This window comes from Amblyraja radiata, chromosome 19, assembly GCF_010909765.2.
Source record: "Amblyraja radiata isolate CabotCenter1 chromosome 19, sAmbRad1.1.pri, whole genome shotgun sequence".
Lineage (NCBI taxonomy): Eukaryota > Metazoa > Chordata > Chondrichthyes > Rajiformes > Rajidae > Amblyraja > Amblyraja radiata.
This window is the reverse complement of record NC_045974.1, coordinates 5753444-5776845: the sequence shown is the minus strand read 5'-3', so window position 1 is coordinate 5776845 and position 23402 is coordinate 5753444. Positions and strand designations below refer to the sequence as shown.

Genomic DNA, 23402 nt, shown 5'->3' with positions numbered 1-23402 from the left:
CACGGTATTGTATTCTGTGGCATTTTATTTTGTCTGGTTGCTCTGATGAGCCATCTTTACTCAATTTTCTGTATTCCAAGTATTTTCAACTGTAGGACGTCTAATTTCCCCAGCTGCAGTAGACGTAAAAGTACTGCAGTTGAACGGTAAGTGCTATAGAAAAAGATGTGGTGAGTTGCCTTTCTAACGATTTGGAGATCAAGATTATTGAATGCCTACATTTTGTGTTCATGCAATAGTTTTCATTTGCAAGGCAATTTTGTATCTGGTTGGAGTGTACAAAACATAGTTGGTCAGATTTGCTATAGATTATCTTGATTAACTGTGTTTTCCTTGAAATATACTGATGGATTTCATTTCAATTGATGGAAACTGAATAATCTACAAAATAAACTTAAACTCTGCCCATAGAAAAAGTTTAACTAATTGTTTTTGTTGCACTGCAATTTAAGTTGGGTATCAACAACGTTTAAAACAATTTTATTACATGAAATAACATGCACTTGCACTTCAGGTTGGCTGTTTCTCCATTTTAAGATGAGGCAGATAAAAGAGGTAATTATTCTGCACATGATATCATTCAAGCTGCAAGGAAATTTAAACTTTGAGACATTTACTTTCTGGTTTAGTGACTGCAGAATATTAATTCATCCCAACTTGGTTCTGTCCTCCATTCTGGCTACCTTGCAGATAAAAACTTTTGTGATGGTGTGTTGCTGAGTAACTGAGAAGGGCTCTCCTTCGCCTCCACTTTGTCTTTCCCCACAGGTTATCGTCAACATCATCGTCTTCCTCGGTGAGTACCGACAGCCTCTACTCACTGAGTCTGTTAGAGTCTGAAACATTCTTTTAATTTAAGGTACCCCTGAGTTCATGGCTCCTGAGATGTATGAAGAAAAATATGACGAATCTGTTGATGTTTACGCTTTTGGGATGTGTATGCTAGAGATGGCAACGTCAGAATATCCATATTCGGAATGTCAGAATGCTGCTCAGATCTATCGTAGAGTAACCAGTGTAAGTACATAATTGGTTTGTGCTGCTTTAGCTAGTTTGCATTAATGTTGTATTTTAAGTTTGAATTACTTCTACACAGTATAGTAAATAGTAGGTGTCAATTAAGAGTAATGACGCACCTTTGATGAATGCTGCTTGCTTGTTTGCAATTTTAAACACTAGTGTGGGGAAAAATTTGCCTGAGCCTTGATTTTAGAACATAGAATATTACAGCACAAGAACAAGCCTTCCGCCCCATAGTGTCTGTGCTGTACATGATGCCATGACCATTATTTGCCTGCCTGCACATAACCCATATTCCTCCATGTGCCTATCCAAAAGTCTTTTAAATGCCACTAATGTATCTGCTTCAACCACAACCCCGGCAGCATATTCCTGGCATTCACCACTCTTTGTTTTGAAATGAAAACTTGTCTCGCACATCTCTTTTAAACTTTGCTCCTTTCACCTTAATAGCTATGCTCTGTAGTATTTTGGTGTACCATTCTGGCTTAGTTCTTTTGTGAAGCACAGTATTTGAATTAGTTGCATTCTGAAATAACTGAACTATACATGGTGAGTTTTGTTCTCTAATATTACATTGAGTTGTTGAATTACATTTTCATAGTTTGCAAGAAAATAGAAATATACTAAGCTTGTATATTTCATATAATGATCAAGCATTGCTTACATATTTTCTGAATTGGAGAGTTTCTTTGGAGGGAGATGGACAATGGGAGAAATTCAAAGACATAATCTTGGAAGAATTTTTTTCTCTCTATATTAATGAATGCATTCCAGAGGGAGAGACAAATATCTGAGTAAAAAAATATTTTAACTTTGTGTAGAAGTCAGCTTTACATTAGTACGGTATAATAGAATATTATGTGTCTTTGCTTGTATCGCCTCCGGTCTTGATTTTAGTGTTCGTCTAGAAAACCTCTAGTAGTCCTTTGAACTTGTGCTAAGCTTTGCATCATGCCATACTTATCACTCGTGACCACCATGATCACGCATTCAATTTTTTTTTAAACTAGATCCTATATTGTGTTTTCTACCAGGCGAATTAGATTTAAAAGTTACTCTCCACTAGTGTTCTTAATTAAATGATTTCATCTTGTCGTAAATTCTATAACCTGAGTTTTTATTTGTTTAGTACTGTGAATCACTTGCAAGGCCAGCATTTATTTCCTTGTTCTAATTGTCATTGAGAAGATGGTGGTGAGCTCCCAGTTTGACCTGCTGTAGTCCTTTTGATAACAATAAATGTTCAATAACACTTGGATTATATAAAATGTGAGAAATACTGTTAAGATTTTTAAAAGTTTAATACACTAAAATCACATTCACAAGACTAAAAATAAAGTAAAATTTAAAAAAAAAGTTTTTCATCTCCCATAACGATGATGTCTCATCTAGCTGGTTTGGATTCCAATATATGTTCCCTTGGTGTTTATCATAGATTCTTCATGGACTTTGGGAAGGGGATAGAAATAGGTTTGAAATGAAAGAGGAGAGAAAAGGGATAAATGTTAGGATTGGAGGGTGATAGACTGGGAACTGTTTGTGTGTGAGAGAGAGATTCTAATGTTGACGGAAGGTTTGAGGCTTGTTCAGGAAGGACTCGAACATGGGTTCACTCTCCATTCTTGCTAATGGCCCTGAACCTAATTTGACTTGTTTGATCTCTTGGGTTTTGTACTACTTGCTCCTCTCCTCAGAAAATTTAATTGTTTTCAACTTTTCTACACAGTTAATGTTTTAAAAATATAAAGCCATTCTCTTTTGCAAAACTTGGACAGTAAACACTATTTTCCTGGATTAATATCCTCCAATGGTCCTCCTCTGGAGCAGCCTTCAGAAGCTCCGTTGATAATTCTAAATTTTATCTCCTTTTTCTCCTGACTGATAAACTGGTTGTTATTTACTTCAGCTGCCAAGTCTACCCCTTTTCTCTCCTTTTTCCTCAATTATGCACTGATTTCATTATTATTTGTTCCTAGTGATCCTTTGTAAACAGGCTCTCTTTTATATGTTTGGATACCTCGGCATTTATACGATCAACATTTTTTCCTACTATCTATGCTAGTTCCCTACTGTCTCAATTCTAGCATCAAACGTAGGACATCAAAAAACTCAGATGTGATCTCGCTGTCCATAAACTGAACTACCTTGACATTGTTTCAATTTCTTCACTAATATGTGACCTAAAGCTGTGCGAAAATATATTTTATTTAACAGGCCGTTTCAAATTTCATATCTCGTTTGATATTTTTTTTACCCACCTCCCCATCTTGTCTGCATCCCAGTACGGCTAGAGTTTACTTTTCTGTTACTGCTGGGTTTTACAATTATTTTAACACACATGATCTATTGACTGCATCAATTAATTCAACTTCTCCAAGATATTGCTTGAATCCCCTGTCCTTTGAGCTTTGCTTATCCTATTTTTCCTGACTTCACAACATAAAAGGTGCTCCTCCATGTTTCTGCAGTCTTGCTCAGATTTGATTGACATTTCCTCCTGGCCTAAAGTTTATTAACTGTTAACCACTTGTGGATCATAAATTACCCTCATGAATTCAATTAAAATTGACTTTTCAACAGTTTATTGGCTGCCTGATCTGCAGCAATTTGTACTTCATTGGAATTTGTTTTTTTGGAATAGATGTATTTAATGATTAGGAATGTTAAACTAAAGCTGAAAAAAAATTGCCACCAAGTAAATAAATGTAGAAATGTTGATTGAACAGCTAAATGTTAAACATAGTAGTTGTGGAATCTGAATGGGAGGACATGCGTACAGTGCAAACACCAGGCACAGAAATGTGTGAGTTTTGCGGTGTGTGATTGAAGTTTTAAATTCTTGTTTTAGCCGTACTATCAGCTACCGGAGCAATAATTTTGGAAAGAATATCAAGGTATTCACATCTTTTAAACTTCATCCAGATTCATTTAATATTTAAATAGATTTGGATGAAGTTTTTGGTACTTCCTAATTTTTCCTTCACAATGAATGAAAAATCAACAGATTTTAAACTTGTCCTCCCTTGCAGTCAACAAATTAACGGGGAAGCAAATGCCATAAGTCATATGACTGTGCAGTTGAATTCTAAAAGTTTTAAAAATAGAGCGTGTTTAGTAAATTGCTAAACTCGTTTTTGGATTTCCTTTCTTCTGCTTAGCAGTGATTCATCCAGTGAGCAGAGGGGCTGCTTGCAACACTATTTGTAATTAGTATTAGTGATGTATCAATCTATAACTTTTCCTTGATTTCACTTAATCCACTGTCCCATTCACATCCAAACTTTCTGCATTTAACATGATCTTTCTCTCCATGTGTGCTTCATACCAGATAAAGTTAATCGGAACTACCCTTCATTCACTTCATTCTGGTACGGAGGATTCCACATGAATTCATTACCACAAACCACCATAATTTTGTGCGTTATACAACAATTATCTTGAATGCAATTCTTGTCCTGCATTATAACACTGGTATAATATTAAAACTTACGTTTTTTTGTTGATTACTTGATGGTCTCATTTTCTCTGTTATTAATTCCGTGGTTCCCTGGATCCACAATAGATAGAATTTTTATATCGAGTTCCATAGACTTTCAGTGAATTTTTTATGCGTTGAATTTTTGAAACTGTGATCTACTAAGTAGAAAGCAGTTTGTATTCTGTTGTCTCCCATTAATATGTCAACTGTGGTTCAAAGCACAGCTGCATTAACATTAATCCATATGCAGGTTCATTTATTTTAAGCCTGGAGGTGGTTGTGGGAAAGGTGTAAATTGGGGAATGCTAAGAAGTCATTAAAGATGCAGACATTTTAATCTTGTTCAAGCATTAAATGTGCACAAGGCATAAAGTGGCACGTTCTGATATTGTGCAGTTGGCTTGTTCTCTGCATTCTGATTTTATTGTGGTCTAAGTGAAATTTGAGTTTTACAATCATAAAATAATACTTTTACAATAATATAGAATTGTGCATGTGATTCAACCTCTCCAGTTGTGCCATTTAATTTGGTACTGAATGTTCTGTAGCTCTGCTTCATAAGGTCATAAGGGATAGGATAGAATTAGGCCATTTGGCCCATCAAGTCTACTCCATCGTTCAATCATGGTTCAATCTATCTCTCCCTCCAAACCCCATTTCCAGCCTTCTCCCCATAACCTCTGAGACCTGTTTTCTCTGTAGTGTACACAACTTGGAGGAAATTAAATAATCTTCATCTTAAATTTTAATTGGATAAGTACCCACAATCTTCGGAGGAAGATAGTTTCAGTATCATCATAATTACAAGAACTTGCTTCTAAAATAGAGCTGATAGAGCTACTGAAATGTAGGAAGGTACTGAAGATGCTGGTTTAAACCGAAGATAGACAAAACAAGCTGGAGTAACTCCAGCTGCGTTACTCCAGCATTTTGTGTCTATCTTTGGTTTAAACCAGCATCTGCAATTCCTTCATACACACAAAGTCTGCAGTAGTTTGGTGTTGAGGTAGGGTTATGCTTAGAATTGTGCAGGTTGGATCAAAAACCCGATGATTGATGGAAGAAGCTATTCTTGAACCTGGAGGTAACTGTTCTAAGGCTCCTGAACCACCTACCTGATGGCAGCAGTGAGAAGAGAGTGTGGCCAGTGTGGTGTTACTGTAAACCCCTTTGATGGTAGGAAAGTCAATACCTGTGTTGGACTGGGTATTGTCCACCACTTTTTACAGCCTCCTTCATTCTTGAGTTTTTGAACTGCCAAACCAGAATTGCAAACCACTCATTATGTTCATGTCTATACATTTGTAGAAGCTTAATATAGTATTTGGTGCCATAGGGAATTTCTTCAAACTTCTTAAGAAGTAGAGGTGTTGGTGAGCTTGTTTATATTGAATCAATGTGCTGGACAGATGATCAGAGATATGTATACCCAGGAACTTAAAATAGTTGATTCTACAATGCCATGCCATTCTTCTTTCAAAGTACTTTATCACAATGGATATGGAAGGATGACTGCCCAGCGGTTCAAAGATGAAGTTACCACAAAATGGCTTTTAAAAGATTGGAAATTTAAGTTGGGGTTAATATAAAAATATATGCAAGTTAGACTTATAATCTATTCATTAAATAGTAGGAGAACATGTATGGCGTGAAGAGCCAGTTGCAGGAAGCAAGTCATGTAAATGACTTGTAATGAGTGGAATGAGATGACTGCATAATGGAGGATTCAAATCGAAGATTGAGGTATTTGGAAAGCAGGAATTTCTACCTACCATAATATTCAGTTGTGCCTGCATTTTGGCCAATTCCCATATCCACCTTCAGTCAGATGAAAACACAGATATTGAAGATAATCTGGACTGTAAGAGAAGCAAAAGGGAGGAAAATATACAAGTAGAAGAGGATAATGAAGGATAATAAGGTAGCAAAGAAAATGTAAATCCGCATCATGTGTCGGAGCTCATGAGTGACCTCTGCAGTGACCTCCATTGGAGGTTCATTATCACATGTATAAATAACTAGACCAAGTGCAGACCCGTTGAGTCTGTTCCCCCAACGTGCGGTTGTGGGGGGGGGGGAGGCGGCATGCAGCGTCACACACACTAACTATCTCCCCCCCCCCCCCCCGCACTCACGCTAATTACCCCCCTTGATATTATATTAATATTATTAATTTGCTCCTTTTACCCCATAACCACCCTATCTACTGACGCATAGCCCCCAACTTGCAGTCACATCTAGAGAGGGAGGGGGGGGGGGCGGGGTTAGAGAGTGAGGGCAGAGAGAGAAGGGACAGAGAGAGAGACAGAGACACGTGAGGGCAGAGAGAGAAGGGACAGAGAGAGAGACAGAGACACAGAGAGGGGCAAGAGGGATAGGGGGGCGGAGAGGAGGAGAAGAGGGAGGGTGGGTGAGGGGGGAAATGTGGGGGAGGAGGGGAGGAGAGAGAGAGGGTGAGAGTGAGGGGCAGAGAGGGGATGCTGAGAGGGGGGTGAGGGGGAGAGGTGGGGAGCAGGGAGGGGGAGGGAGGGTGGAGGGAAGAGGGTAGGGGGTGTGGAGGGGAGGGTGTTTAGGCGAGGGAGGGAGGGTGGGGGAGGGGATGGAGGGGAGAGAGAGGGGGGAGGGAGAGGGTGTGCTGAGAGGAGGTTGAGATGAGGGGAGAAGTGGGGAGCAGGGAGGGGGAGGGAGGATGGAGGGAAGGGGGTAGGGGTGTGGAGGGGAGGGGGGTTTAGGGGAGGGATGGTGGGGGAGGGGATGGAGGGGAGGAGAGGGAGAAAAAGAGGGGAGAGAGAGAGAGGGGGGGAGGCACACCACTTCCTGGTTTTATAGTCCCTCCCCCCTGCCGCCAGCAGGGGCAGCAGAGAGAATGGAGAATTTTGTAAAATCATTAATATCTCTGTCATTTTTCATCGACGGGAAAAATCCTCGGCACACATGCGGCGGAGGGGGGCTCTGAGCGAGGTGGCCAAAAATGACGACCGTAGGTGGCGGCGTTCTCTCGGAAATCGCAGCACAGATGGCTGTGAGTCTGAGATTGAGTGAGTCTGCATGTCACACTTGGCTACAAATGGAAAAATGGTGTAAAAGGTTCAATGCTTTTGAGTTGGTCCTTGAAACTGAGCAACATATTTCAATTTGAAGAGTTTCCTTGACAAGCAGCAATTAAATCTATGCCGCCATAGAAAGATTACTGTTTTGGTAGCCTTGAGATTATAGAACAATGCATTGTACAATATAATACAAGGTCCTGCTCATTGTAAAATAGTGTGCCATCTAGTCTAGTATGAACAGTTTCATGGGAGGTCTGTGCATGTTCTTGCAATTATAGCTCAAGCTTTTGATAAGTTAAAATGTGTGGTGCAGTTCAGTTATCATATTTGTACATATTTATTTTGAAAAGGCTTGGGCCATTTAACCTATTTCTTTTTTTGGGGAGGCATCTGGGCATTAGTGGTGAAGTCAGCGTTTATTTCTCTTCCCTAATTTCTGTCGTAGTGAGCCACTTTTTTTGAACCAGGTATTTCTAATAATGATGTTGCAACTGCTGTTAAGTAGGGAATTCCAGGATTTTAACCCAGTGAAGAATGAATGGAGATATATTTCTAATTTGGGATTGTGTGCAACTTGCAGGGGATTGCTTACCCATGTCTGTTCTTTTCTCTTTTCTTAGTGGTAAATGTTTAAGTTTTGAGAGGTGCTGCTGAAGTAGCCTTGGCAAGTATTTCACAGTATTTTGTAATTAGTACACTCTGTCCCTGGATTCCAGTGCGAAAGGGAATTAATGTTAGGATGGTGGATATGTTGCAAAGCTTGTGTGTTGCTTCATTTGTGAGTTTTGAACCACTTGAATGCTGTTAGATTTTCACCCGTTGAGTCGAGTATCAGGTATTCCATCACTCTCATGATTTGTGCATTATGCATGGAGGAAATTTTATGGGGTGTAAGGAGGTTAGCTACAGTGCCCTCCATAATGTTTGAGACAAAGACCCATCATTTATTTATTTGCCTCTGTACTCCACAATTTGAGATTTGTAATAGAAAAAAAATCACATGTGGGGTTAAAGTGCACATTGTCAGAGTTTAATAAAGGCCATTATTATACAATTTGGTTTCACCATGTTGAAATTACAGCAGTGTTTATACATAGTTCCCCCCCCCCCCCCCCCCCCCCCCCCCCCCCCATTTCAGGGAATCATAATGTTTGGGACACAGCAATGTCATGTAAATGAGTGTGGTCATGTTTAGTATTTTGTTGCATATCCTTTGCATGCAATGACTGCTTGAAGTCTGCGATTCATGGACATCATCAGTTGCTGGGTGTCATCTCTGGTGATTCTCTGCCTGGCCTGTATTACAGCCACCTTTAGCTGATGCTTGTTTTGGGGGCTAGTCCCCATCAGTTTTCTCTTCAGTAAATAAAAGGCATGCTCAATTGGGTTCAGATCGGGTGATTGACATTTTTTTAGCTTTGGAAAAACTCCTTTGTTGCTTTAGCAATATGTTTGGGATCATTAGCTTGCTGTAGAATGAACAGTCGGCCAATGAATGTTGAGGCATTTGCAACTTGAGCAGATAGGATGTGTCTATACACTTCAGAATTCATGCTGCTACTACCATCAGCGGTTGTATCATCAACGAAGATAAGTGAGCCAGTACCTTCAGGAGTCATACATGCCCAGCCCATAACATCCCCACCACCGTGTTTCACAAATGAGGTGGTATGCTTTGGATCCTTGGCATTTCCTTCTCTCCTTCATACTTTGCTCTTGCCATCACTCTGATATAAGTTAATCATCGTCTCATTTGTCCAAAAGACCTTTATCCAGAACTGTGTTTGCTCTTTTAAGTACCTATTGGCAAACTGTAACCTGGCCATCCTATTTTTGTGGCTAACCAGTGGTTGCATCTTGCATGTAGCCCCTGTATTTCTGTTCATGAAGTCTTCTGCTGAACGGTGGTCAATCGACAAATTCACACCTGACTCCTGAAGAGTGTTTCTGATCTGTCAGACAGGTGTTTGGGGATTTTTCTTTATTATGGAGAGAATTCTTCTGTCATCAGCTGTGGAGGTCTTCCTTGGCCTGCCAGTCCCTTTGCGATTAGTAAGCTCACCCGTGCTCACTTTCTTCTTACTAATGTTCCAAACTGTTGATTTTGGAAAGCCTAAGGTTTGGCTGATGTCTCTAACAGTTTTTTCTTGTTTCCCAGTCCTCCAAACTCATCTATTGCATCCGCTGCTCTAGATTTCAGCTGCTCTACATCAGGGAAACAAAGCGTAGGCTTGGCGATCGCTTCGCCGAACACCTCCGCTCGGTTCGCAATAACCAACCTGATCTCCCGGTGGCTCAGCACTTCAACTCCCCCTCCCATTCCGAATCCAACCTTTCTGTCCTCGGCCTCCTCCATGGCCAGAGTGAGGACTACCGTAAATTGGAGGAGCAGCACCTCATATTTCACTTGGGCAATTTGCACCCCAGCGATATGAACATTGACTTCTCTAATTTCAGGTAGTCCTTACTTTCTCCTCCCCTTCTCAGCTCTCCCTCAGCCCACTGTCTCCACCTCTTCCTTTCTTCTTCCCGCCCCCTCCCCACACCATCACATCAGTCTGAAGAAGGGTTTCGGCCCGAAACGTTGTCTATTTCCTTCGCTCCATAGATGCTGCCTTTTGTCTACCTTCGATTTTCCAGCATCTGCAGTTCCTTCTTAAGCAAATAAATAAATGATGGGTCTTTGTCCCAAACATTATGGAGGGCACTGTATTTGCCATAGGATACCCAATGTCTGATCTCTTGTAGGTATTTATGTGAGTTCCTCAGTTGAGTTTAAGGTCAGTAGTGACACTCAGATTTTTTTTGTGTGGATCATGGGTAATTGTAAAGATGTTAATATTGTTATCCGGAATGGTTTATGAAAAAAGACTTTGCTTATCACGTGGATATAATTTGTGAAGTCTCTTTCATGTGAATATGAAACTCTATTTTGCAAGACAAACATGAGTGCCCAAAATAGGCCTTGCCAACATGCACACCTGCGTCATTAATGACAGGCATTTAGCTTTTTAATTTCAAGGTCGCACAAATACTCAGTGTTTAATGCATTTACTCCCCCTCAATTAAGAGGAACATTAATTCCTTGATGAAGGAAGTTGAAATAGCATATGTTCTGATTTGATTTATTACCAAAGTAATGTTCTCAAAAATCAAAAAAAAAACAACAGCCAATGCTGGAAATCTGAAACAAAAGACAGAAAATGCTGGAAACAATAATCTCAGGCAGCATCATGTGAAAGAAAAAAATACATCGCCCTCCATAATGTTTGGGACAAAGACTCATCATTTATTTATTTGCCTCTGTAGTCCACAATTTGAGATTTGTAATAGAAAAAAAAATTACATGTGGTTAAAGTGCACTTTGTCAGAATTTAATAAAGGCCATTTTTATACATTTTGGGTTCACCATGTAGAAATTATAGCAGTGTTTATACATAGACCCCCATTTCAGGGCACCATAATTTTTGGGACACAGCAATGTCATGAAAATGAAAGTAGTCATGTGTAGTATTTTGTTGCATATCCTTTGCATGCAATGACTGCTTGAAGTCTGCGATTCATGGACATTACCAGTTACTGGGTGTCTTCTCTGGTGATGCTCTGCCAGGCCTGTATTGCAGCTATCTTTAGCTTATGCTTGTTTTGGAGGCTAGTCCCCTTCAGTTTTTCCTTCAGCATGTAAAAGGCATGCTCAATTGGGTTCAGATCGGGTGATTGACTTGGCCATTCAAGAATTGACCATTTTTTAGCTTTGAAAAACTCCTTTGTGTCTTTAACAGTATGTTTGGGATCATTGTCGTGCTGTAGAATGAACCGCCGTCCAATGAGTTTTGAGGCATTTGTTTGAACTTGAGCAGATATGTCTATACACTTCAGAATTAATTATGCAACTACCATCAGCAGTTGTATCATCAATGAAGATAAGTGAGCCCTTCAGCTGCCATACATGCCCAGGCCATAACACACCCACCACTGTGTTTCACAGATGAGGTGGTATTCTTTGGATCTTGGGCAGTTCCTTCTCTCCTTCATGCTTTGCTCTTGCCATCACTCTGATCTAAATTATTTTTTGTCTCATCTGTCCACAAGACCTTTTTTCAGAACTGTGGTTGCTCTTTTTAGTACATCTTGGAAAACTGTAACCTGGCCATCCTATTGTTGAGGCTCACCAGTAGTTTGTATCCTGCAGTGTAGCCTCTGTATTTCTGTTCATGAAGTCTTCTGTGGACAGTGGTAATTGACAAGTCCACTCGTGACTCCTGAAGTGTGCTTCTGATCTGTCGGACAGGTGTTTGGGGAGTTTTCTTTATTATAGAGAGAATTCTTCTGTCATCAGCTGTGGAGGTCTTCCTTGGCCTGCCAGTCCCTTTGCGATTAGTAAACTCACCAGTGCTTTCTTCTTAATGACGTTGCAAACATTTGATTTTGGAAAGCCTAAGGTTTGGCTGATGTCTAACAGTTTCATTCTTGTTTCTCAGTCTCATAATGGCTTATTTGACTTTCATTGGCACAACTTTGGTCCTCATTTTGATAAATAGCAATAAAAGTTTCCAAAGATGGTGGAAAGACTGGAGGAAAGACTAGGTGCTGAGAGCTCTCTTGTACCTGCATTAAGGAGGCAATTAAACACACCTGAGCAATTACAAACACCCGTAACGCCATGTGTTCCAAACATTATGGTGCCCTGAAATTGGGGGACTATGTATAAACACAGCTGTAATTTCTACATGGTGAAACCAAAATGTATAAAAATGGCCTTTATTAAAATCTGACAATGTGTACTTTAACCACATTTGATTTTTTTCTATTACAAATCTTAAATTGTGGAGTACAGAGGCAAATAAATATATGATGGGTCTTTGTCCCAAACGTTATGGAGGGCACTGTAGTTAATTTTGTCCGGTCAAAGCATTAATCAGAAATGGAAAAGTGGGGAATCAAGTGATTTTAAATTGGAGAAGATGGATGAGGGATGGGTAGGACAATGGGAGTATCTCGAGGGTTGTGGCCATGGTAACCAAAATGAACCCAATATTTATGAAGCTGTCTGGTTAATAATAATAATAATAATAATAAACTTTATTACGGACTCAAGGTCCAGACAAGGGGCAACATTACATTAAAAATGCATTGCATATCAAATATCATAAATATATATAAAATCATGGTATATCACATAAAAACATCATAATTTATATTTAACAAAACCCCACAATACTTAAGCTAAAAATCCAGATTAAAAGATGATCAATGTCCTACAACGAGACAACGATACCAGTGTCTCCACAACTGGGATTCGTAGCATGTAGTGCTAACCCTTATGTTTGTCAAGGCCACAATAAGCACATTTTTAGAGTCATTTATCCTGCAAATGAATTTATACATGTGGTGTCTTAGGATAGCTTCTAAAGTACTGACTCCTGCAGCCACAAACATATTACTGGCACTACACCATCTAGGTTGCCTTAGCAGTGTTCTCATGGCATCGTTATATGCCACCTTTAGTCTCTGCATACTTGTCTTTAAATAGTTCGACCACAGGTACGCAGTGTAGAGAGGTGTGCAGTATGCTCTAAATAGCGACATCTTCACCACATCTGCACACGCACCAAATTTACGCATAGTAAATGAGAGCAGTTAAACTAATTTGATATGGTAAAGCTGTGCAGCACAGATTAGAGCTCGGTCCGCATTAACCAACCTGTTCTACATCAGTGAGACCAAGCGGAGGCTTGGCGATCGTTTCGCCGAACACCTCAGCTCGGTCCGCATTAACCAACCTGACCTCCCGGTGGCTCAGCACTTCAACTCCCCCTCCCATTCCGTATCCGACCTCTCTGTCCTGGGTCTCCCCCATGGCCAGAGCGAGCACCACCGGAAATTGGAGGGACAGCACCTCATATTCTGCTTGGGGAATCTGCATCCTGGGGGCATGAACATTGAATTCTCCCAATTTTGTTAGCCCTTGCTGTCTCCTCCCCTTCATATCTCTCCCTCAGCCCTTGGGCTCCTCCTCCTCCTTTTTCCTTTCTTCTCCCCGCCCCCCACCCCCCATCAGTCCGAAGAAGGGTTTCGGCCCAAAACTTTGCCTATTTCCTTCGCTCCATAGATGCTGCTGCACCCGCTGAATTTCTCCAGCATTTTTGTGTACCTTCGATTTTACAGCATCTGCAGTTCCTTCTTAAACAGATTAGAGCTGTTGCCTGAAACCCAAAAGAAAATGTTGGAAAATGCCCATTAGATCAATCACTGCCTGGAGAAACACTGAGATAATATGACAGAATAATCTTGCATCAGAACTACCAGTAAAAACATGTTACTTGAAATTATTGATTCCTAAAGACTATGTTCCTCCAGATATAAGATGAGATGCAATTCCTCATCTTGCATTTAGACGAGAGAATTAAATGTAACATCTCCAAGTTTGCAGATGACACAAAGCTGGGTGGCAGTGTGAGCTGCGAGGATGCTATGAAGCTGCAGGGTGACTTGGATAGGGTGGGTGAGCAGATACAGTATGTGGATAAATTTCAGGTTATCCACTTTGGTGGCAAGAACAGGACGGCAGATTATTATCTGAATGGTGGCAGATTAGGAAAAGAGGAGGTACAACGAGACCTGAGTGTCCTTGTACATCAGACACTGAAAGTAAGCATGCAGGTATCAAGTCTTGATGCTTAATGTCATGGTTTTGGAAAGATATACCTGCCTGATTCATCCTTCTGACAGCTCTCTCTGAATCTCATGGCAACCCATCTTTGACTGCCACCATTTTTACCTAACCTCACACTCGCGTCCCCCTGTACATGGGGAATGGAGCTGGTTGGGAAAAGCAATACTTTTAATTTGATCTCCTTTTGTTGACACCATGATCATGTTTAATGAAATTTTATAATATTAGACCCTTTATTTTCAGCATTGCCTATTGATGCTATGAGTTCAGCAAAAAGCATTGGATAAACCTACAAATGAAATGGAAAATTACATCTCTTGTACAGACTGGCTTTAATACAATCAGTTACTAATTGTATTTGATTTTATGATGTGCCTCACCAATCTTGGTGTTGGTCTAGCTTTCAACCCAGGGTTTTGAGTTCAAATGGGCCATTTTCCAATTGCAGTAATGTACAAAACCACGAAGTATGAGGAGGCTACCAGGTTATAAAGTTTATGACTCGTCCTAATGGAGTATTTTTACGTGAGTTTTTTTTAAACATTTCTAGAAATGGCTTCAGGTGGGTGTAGTTATGTGTCACAAGGAAATATTTCACGATAATAAAGTGAAATGCTGCATAGGTTAAAACAAGTCAGAGAAAATATGTGCTCTTGTACTTTTTTTTCCAAATAACTTGTTGGAATGACACGTTATGGTGAAGTACAAGTCATTACTCTTGTTATTTCCTTACATAAATATCACTTTTTATGAAGGTGACTAGGGTGAAGGTGACTTAAACTGTTTAACTTTCCTGTCAGAAAAAGCTTTGGAGTGTCCCAAATTAATATTTACAGATATATTCAATGTAATTTTTCCCATTTGGGTTATGTCAAGTGAATTTTAGGCTTTTCAACAGTATTTTTAGTAACTGATAGCATTGCATGAAATGCAGCATAATTGATCCCGTAAATTGTGAAATTAAGAGGATAATTGACTGCACCTGATATTTAACATACAGTTTTTTTGTTAAATTCATGTTAATAAATGTTAGGATTAATATACATCTACATGATGTCTCTTAAAGGCATGGAAACGTGCATATTGGCCGAGATGCCTACAGAGTTAGTCCCCTGCATATGGCCCTTTTTCCTCTAAACCATTTCTGTCCATGTACCTGTCTAAATGTCTTTTAAATGTTGTAATTTTACCTGCCTCTACAATTCTTTTGTTAGCTTGTTTCATATACCCACACCCTCAGATCCCTTTTAAAATCTTTCCCCTCTCACCTTCAATCTCTGCTCTCTAGTTTCAGACTTCCCTACTTTGGGGGAAAAAGTCTGTGACTATTACCTTTATTTACCCTATATCTGGGCAACCTGAACTGTCCACAAACTCCCAAGTGTGGGTTAATTAATGACTTGCCTAATTACAACATGACATCTCTACTCCTGTACTTGCTGTCATGACTGACAAAGGCATGCATGCCAACCACCACCTTTGCTATCTTGCCCATCCAGGTGCCGCTTTCAGGGAATTTATATACCTGTACCTCTACATCTCTATTCGAAAGCACTCTTCAGGGTCCAACCATTTACCGTGCATGTCTTATCCTGATTTGACTTGCCCGTCTACCATTCCTTGGCCGACTTCCTCATGTGATTCAGACCTTTAGTAAAATTAGGAGCAGCAGAGTGGTTGCCTTGCAGCGTCAGAGACCCAGGCTTAATCCTGACTACGGGTGCTGTCTGTTTGAAGTTTCTACATTCTCCCTGTGACCGCAAGGGTTTTCTCCGGGTGCTCTAGTTTCCTCCCACATTCCAAAAACGTGCAGGTTTGTAGGTTAATTGGCTTCTGTAAATTGCCCTTCGTGTGTGGGTTGTGAAACTGAGGTACCTAGTATACGGGTGATTGATCAATGTGGGCTCGGTGGGCCGAAGGGCCTGTCCACTAAACCGATTTTGAACTTAATTATCAAACTCATCCCAGGATCTAACCTTACAGACAAGCCTATCACGTGGGCCCAGTCTGAGGACTTGCTAAAGCCCATGCAGATGTTCACAGCTCTGACCTCATTAATCCTCTTGTTCACTTCAAAAAATTCAATCAAATACATGAGATAGTATTTGTAAACAAAGCCATGCTGACTGTCACTGTCAGTCCTTGGCTCTACCAATGTTGTTAGATACTGTCTGAGAATCACTTTCAGTAATTTTCAAACCACTGATGTTAGGCTCACCAATCTGTGGTTCCCTGGCTAGCCTTTGCAGCCCTTCCTATGGACACGATCCTAGTTACCCTTCAGTCAATACGATACGATAGAACTTTATTTATCCCAGGAGGGAAATTGATCTGCCAACAGTCATAAAACACAAGATACATGAAACATGAAATTAAAGTGACGAGTGGAAAGGATTGGGGACCAGTCTTCTGGTATACACCTCTAATGGCAGGTGTGATTCTTCATGCTGAAAACATGTTCATTAATATTGCATTAGATGATTGGTTTAAATTGTTTTGCAGTTAGATTATTACCAATTTGCTAACAGAGCCTCATAGCTGCACTAATCAGAAATGGTTCTAGGAACGTTTTGATTACCTTTCCAGTTTGTGTAGGTTTCCGACTAAATGAATGCAACATCAAAACATGAAGAATAGCTATTATTAAAAGTTTGATGTTATGTGGGGCGGCTCTGCCTATAAACCATCTTAGAAGTACTGGTAAGCATGGTTGAACCATGAAGGGAGCCCATAACTGTTTGCTCATTGTCTTAATGTTTAGTTTTAGTTTAGTTTAGAGATACTGCATGGAAACAGGCCCTTCGGCTATTGAGACCGTGCTGACCAACGATCACCCGTACACTAGTTTTATCCTACATATTAGGGACAATTTACAGCTGCCAATTAACCTACAAACATGCCCTTTTTTAGAAATATGGGAGGAAAGCAGAGCACCCAGAGAAAGCCCACGTGGTCACAGGAAGAATGTGCAAACTCCATACAGACAGCCTCGTAGTCAGGATTGAACTCTGTACTCAACAACTCTATCGCTGTACCACAGTGCTGCCCAAAATTAGCAAATATTTTCTGATGGTCCTTTATCTTTTTTAGTTATCATCATGATACTGACACCATGAGATTGTAAGCAGACAAAAATGCTGGTGAGGCAGCATCTATGGGACAAAGGAAATAGGCGACGTTTCGAGACACTTCTTCAGACTGATCATGAGATTGTAATAAAATCAGCCAATATTTAAAATTGACAGCAAGGGGAAGAACAACTTGTCTTTTGAGCTCCTCCCACATCCGCGTTGGCCGAAACATAGTGAATTGTGACTAAATATTTCTATTTGTCTCTCTTACTGCATTCATATATCTGGAGAAGCAACAAACTGCAAATGTGATTTGCTCTTCCATTGCCACTAACATTTCATTCTTCATCTTACCATTGAAAGACAGGAGATACAGTGCCTACACTTGCCCTTTTTCCTTGCCACCATTCAGGCAACCAAACATTATTTTGAGGAAGACAACCTGAATCATAATTCTCTGTAATGCAAGTTGAAGAAAATCTGTTTTCTCTTTACCTTTCTCCAAACACACACACACACACACACACACACACACACACACACACACACACACACACACACACACACAGACACAGACACAGACACAGACACAGACACAGACACACACACAGACACACACACACACACACACAATTTCCATGGCTGCAAATTTTATTCTGCATCACAATCTTTTGGTAGTCATTTGTGAATACTGTCAGGGTGGATTTTTGTTACCTGATCGGGTGTAATGTAGGGCTTGCTTGTGTTCCTTGCGCATGGGAAATAGCATAGTATTCACTGCGGTGAAAAAATAGCTTTATAAATGGAGGATTCACGGCATTGGAGCAGAAATTTGGTGATGTTCACAAATCGGAGTTTAACTGTACCTAGAGTAATTCAAGATTAAACTGGTTCCTTCCTCTATAACCTTTCAAGGATAATGGTAAATATATTTAACTTATTAATCATACTCTTCTTTCCTCTGCTTTATTTTCATTCCACCTAGTAGGAACACTATAATAGGTCATCATCTTCCTTTTTGTCTCTTTTGGAAATAGAAAAGTTTTGCATCTGAGGGGACTTTTACTGCAGAATTTGATCTTGTCCTTGTGAAAAGTTGAAAGATTGTGGGACAGAACATAGCCTAAAGGTGTTATGCACTTGACATGCTAATACCATTTGGTCATATGACTAAATAACCTTAAAGGGGGTGTGGAGGAAATTGCCTGACATTGGCTGAATTCTGGTTGCTGCCGCAAACATAAGGGCATAAATCTTCAGTTTTTAAATATTTTTTCCGATGTGAAGGACTGTGATACAAGATCTGAGTGAAATCAATGCTGAATCAAGGCATGCTGCCAAATACTGCTTTTCTGCAGTCAATTATCAAAATGCCTTCTTTGACTAATTAGATCTTATTACAAATTCTCTGATGGATTCTGAGAATAGAGAACTATCGCCAGTGTTTTTTATCATCAATTCCCATTGTTGCTGCTGTTCCCATCAAAATGACCATGTACATATTAAGGAGGTGAGTATTTTTGTTTAATGCTGGTTTTATTTCTCATTGCAAACACCTCTGTAAACGTTTTGTTGTGGTATGGTTTGAGTCAAATGGTTGATTCATAATCGTACTGAAATGTTTCTTACATTTTGTAAACTTTGAACTTGATTTGAAGCCTATTTTTAATCAGATGACTACTCCCAAAGTCTTTTCAATCCTTTTCCTTCAAATTTAGTCATTTTTGGAGTAGAACCACTCCAGATTCCAGATAAGACTGGTTGTCATTCAAAGAATGGGTTGACTGGGCTTGCATACGCTGGAATTTAGAAGAATTAGTACAGGGGCAAGGAGGTCCTACTGCAGTTGTACAGGTCCCTGGTGAGATCACACCTGGAGTATTTTGTGCAGTTTTGGTTTCCTAATTTGAGGAAGGACATTCTTGCTATTGAGGGAGTGCATAATAGGTTCACCAGGTTAATTCCCAGGATGGCTGGACTGAAATACGATGAAAGAATGGGTCAACTGGGATGAGAGGGGATCTTATAGAAACATATAAAATTCTTAGAGGATTGGACAGGGTAGATGCAGGAAAAATGTTCCTGGTGTTGGTGGAGTCCAGAGTCAGGGATCACAGTTTAAGAATAAGTAGGCCATTTAGGACTGAGATGAGGAATTTTTTTTTCACCCAGTGAGTTGTGAATCTGTGGAATTCTCTGCCACATAAGGCAGTGGAGGCCAATTCACTGGATGGTTTCAAGAGAGAGTTAGATTTATCTCTTGGGGCTAAAGGAATCAATGGATATGGGGGGAAAAGCAGGTACAGGGCATTGATTTTGGATGATCAGTCATGCTCATATTGAATGGCGGTGCTGGCTCGAAGGGCCGAATGGCCTACTCCTGCACTTATTTTCTGCGTTTCTATAAACAATTTTTTGAAAAGCATGTCATGGTACTATTTGAATAAGGTAGCATGGAAATCTCATGTGTATTTTAGTGGCAGAATAGGGTTTTTTTCAAATTTTGTTTCAGAAGCAGTAACACTATTAGTTTGTGTGTTAATAGATGGAAATTTATTGCTGGGAAGCTTGTTCAGTAGTTTAAACAAACGAGGGAGTTTCTCCATCCTTAATGATAAACTGCTTGAATTGTGTTGCCGTTGATAGTAATTTTGAGAGGCCAGGGAATGCAATGTTACTGTTTCTATTCAATGATCAGTCCTCTGAAATAGGAAGAGTTAGGTAAAGTTCATGTTTCAAGTTTCCGAGGGAATGTGTGTAATCAGATGAAGACTAAGCAAAATTAAATAACAGATGGCACTGGTGCTAGCAGAGAAATACAAATCAAAGCTTGGTAATTGCAGTTAGTCTCTCTTGATGAGGTGTAAGGGGAGAGCAAAAATTGTTCAAATAACGAGTACAATTCACAAGTTATAGGAGCAGAATTAGGCCAGTCTATTCCACCATTCAATCATGGCTAATCTCTGCCTCCTAATCCCATTTTCCTGCATTCTCCCCATAACCCTTGACACCGTTCTAATGAAAAACTTGTCTGTCTCTGCCTTAAAAATATCCACTGACTTGGCCTCCACAGCCCTCTGTGGCAATGAGTTCCACAGATTAACTACCCTCTGACTAAAGAAGTTCCTCCCCACCTCCTTTCTAAAAGAGCGCCCTTTAATTCTAATGGCCAGGACCTCTGGTCTTAGACTCTCCCACCAGCGAAACATCCTTTCCACATCTACTTTATGCCTTTCATTATTCAATGAGGTAAAACTTCAATGTAAGTTTCTAAACTCCAGCGAAGAGAGTAGAAAGTGCTGTCAAGCGATCATCATATGCTAACCCACTCATTCCTGGAATCATTCTTAAAACCTCTGGACCCTCTCCAGAGCCAGCCCATCCTTCCTCAGATATGGGGCCCAAATTTACTCACAGTACTCCAAATGTGGCCTGACCAGCGCTTTATAGAGCCTCAGCATTACATCTCTGCTTTTGTATTCCAGTCCTCTTGATATTATTTGCATTGAATTTGCCTTCCTTACTACCGAGTCGACTTGCAAATTAACTTTTTGGGAGTCCTGCACCAGCACTCCCGAGTCCCTTTGCACCTCCGATTTCTGGATTTTCTCCCCATTTATAAAATAATCTATGCCTTTATTCTTATTACCAAAATGCATGACTCCGCACTTTGCTGCACTGAATTTCATCTGCCACTTCTCCTAACCTGTTCAAGTCCATCTGCAGATTCCTTGCTTCCTTTGCACTGCCTGCCCCTCCACCTATTTTAGCATAAACTGCAAACATGACCACAATGCCTTCAATCCTCTTATCCAAATCATTAATGTACAACATGAAGAGAAGCGGACTCAGCACCGACCCTTGCGGAACTCCACTAGTCACTGACAGCCAACCTGAAAAAGCGCCTTTTATTGCAACTCTTTGCCTTCTGCCATCCAGCTAACCCGCTATCCATGCTAGTATCTTTCCTTTATTACCGTGGGCTCTCATCTTCCGAGCGGCACCTGATTGAGGGCCTTCTGAAAATCTAGCTAAACAACACCTACAGGGCACAACGATTAATGGAAATGTGAAGTAAAGAGGATCGTTTAAATATCTAGCAGGTCAAATAACATTTCTGGACAGATGAACAAAGTTAATGTAATGGATTGATGATTTTGCATCAAACTGCCTAGGGAAACGCTAGAGTTTGCATTGAGCATTATTGCAATGGAAGAGCCCTAAGCCACAGTTCAACTGGGATGGATAATTAAAGTGACAGATAACTAGGTGCTCACAATGTGTGGGATGATGCTGCCTGTCCCGCTGAGTTACTCCAGCATTTTGTGCCTACCTTAGGTGCTCACAGTTAGTTATCGTTTGAATAGGGGTGGATTTCAGAATATTAGTGTGGTTTATGCTGGCCAATTCAAAATTCATCAATTTGCTTCATTTGATTTGTTTTTCAGCCATCTGTCCTTACATTCATCTGTTTTTATCACGTGACTTTAATCCTTTTCTGTACATGTGATATTTATCATTTTTTCAGACCTTTTGAAGAAATGAATAAGCCAATTTTCTTCCCTTTGTTATGCCTGGTGAATTCCAGATGAGGTGCAAAAGACTGAAGATACTGCAATCTGGAACAAAAAGACCCACCAAGTTCCTTAATCAGCGCTTTTATTTTTTGCTCCACAAATTCTTGAGGGATTGATTAATTAATTTACAAATCTGGTTACTGTGTACCACATTGGTGCCCTTATTTTCAGAGATTTGTTTATATTGTGATTCCGTGCTTATCTATGAAGTTCTAACAGTTAGTAACTTTAACTGATCACAGAGAACAGAATACCTTTACCTCACTGTACTTGTGTATATCACAACAAAATGCAACTTGACTTGACTCGAATCTCTGGTTGTCTTGCTACATTGAGGATAGCCTTGACACAAACAGCTTTTTTCTTCCTTCCTTCCTTCATGAATCAGTTAAGCCTTAACTCCAAATCTACACCACAAGTTCTTTTCAGTAGGAAGCAGAAATCATTTTCCATAGATGTAAATTTGTTGTATGCTTTAAGCGTTATCCCTGAGTTGCAGTTTTTCAATCCAGATTTAATTGGTTTCTGAAAGCTTTGTTTAGCCTTAATACTTTTGATCGGGATATTGCACTCATCATTATTCACCCTTTTGGTACCCTTCCAGTATTCTCCTACACTGCCATCTCCTCTCCTACCACAATTTACTTTTCCAAGAGCCGCATATCAATGGAAAATATGTAAGCAACAAATATTAGAATAATTGCGAAATGTTTTTGTTCTTTCTGGCCATTTCATACATAAATATAGAAAGGGAAAGAGGGAATAGTTGTAGTGAAGACAAATGTGGCTATCCTGAATGTACAAATATGAAGTTCTGGTTCCCACACTCTAGAAAGGCTGAAGTAGTGCTTAAAATAGTGCAGGAAAGATTCGCTAGGATATTGCCTGGAGGGTTTTAGTTTCGTTTTAGTTTTGAGATACAGCATGGAAACGGGCCCATCAACCCACCAAGTCTGCGCTGACTAGCGACTCCAACACACACTACATCTATCCTACACTCACTAGGGACAATTTACAATTATACCAAGCCAATTAGCCTACAAACCTGTACGTCTTTGGGGTGTGGGCGGAAATTGGAGAAAACCCACGTAGGTCATGGAGAGAATGTACAAACTCCATACAGGCAAGCACTTGTAGTCGGGATCGATCCAGGGTCTCTGGCGCTGTAAGACAGCAACTCTACCAGCGTGCCGGCCCTTTAATTCCAAGGAGAGACTGGACAGGATGAGATTGTTCTCGTTGAATTGCTGGGGGCTGAAGGGTGACCTTTATTGAGATTTATAAAATTATGTCATAAATGGTCTTTTTCCAAGAACGAGATTGCAATCTCAATAGTTTGAAGGTGAGAAGCGCAACACTTAAAGGAGATCAAAAGGGCAAGTTTTCCCAAAGAGGATGGTGAATTTTTGGATCAAGTTGCCAGAGGTGGCAATAGAGGCATGTGCAATTGTTGCATTTGAACAGGTACATGGATAGGAAGGGATTGGAAGGATATGGGCAAATGCAGGAAAATAGAATTGGAGTAGA

The 23402-nt window shown here is 40.1% G+C and overlaps 1 protein-coding gene across 14 annotated transcripts in view; it reads left to right on the top strand.

Moving 5' to 3' along the window:
- Positions 1–23402, top strand: part of wnk1 (WNK lysine deficient protein kinase 1) — a 104941-nt gene that overhangs the window by 30735 nt on the left and 50804 nt on the right. For 13 of the 14 annotated variants that reach the window (XM_033037523.1, XM_033037534.1, XM_033037535.1 and 10 more), the window contains exon 4: positions 860–1017. In XM_033037523.1, the coding sequence (XP_032893414.1) occupies positions 860–1017 (158 nt within the window). Of the gene's footprint in view, positions 1–768; positions 1018–23402 lie in introns of all 14 variants that reach the window. The other variant, XM_033037532.1, reaches the window with a different exon arrangement.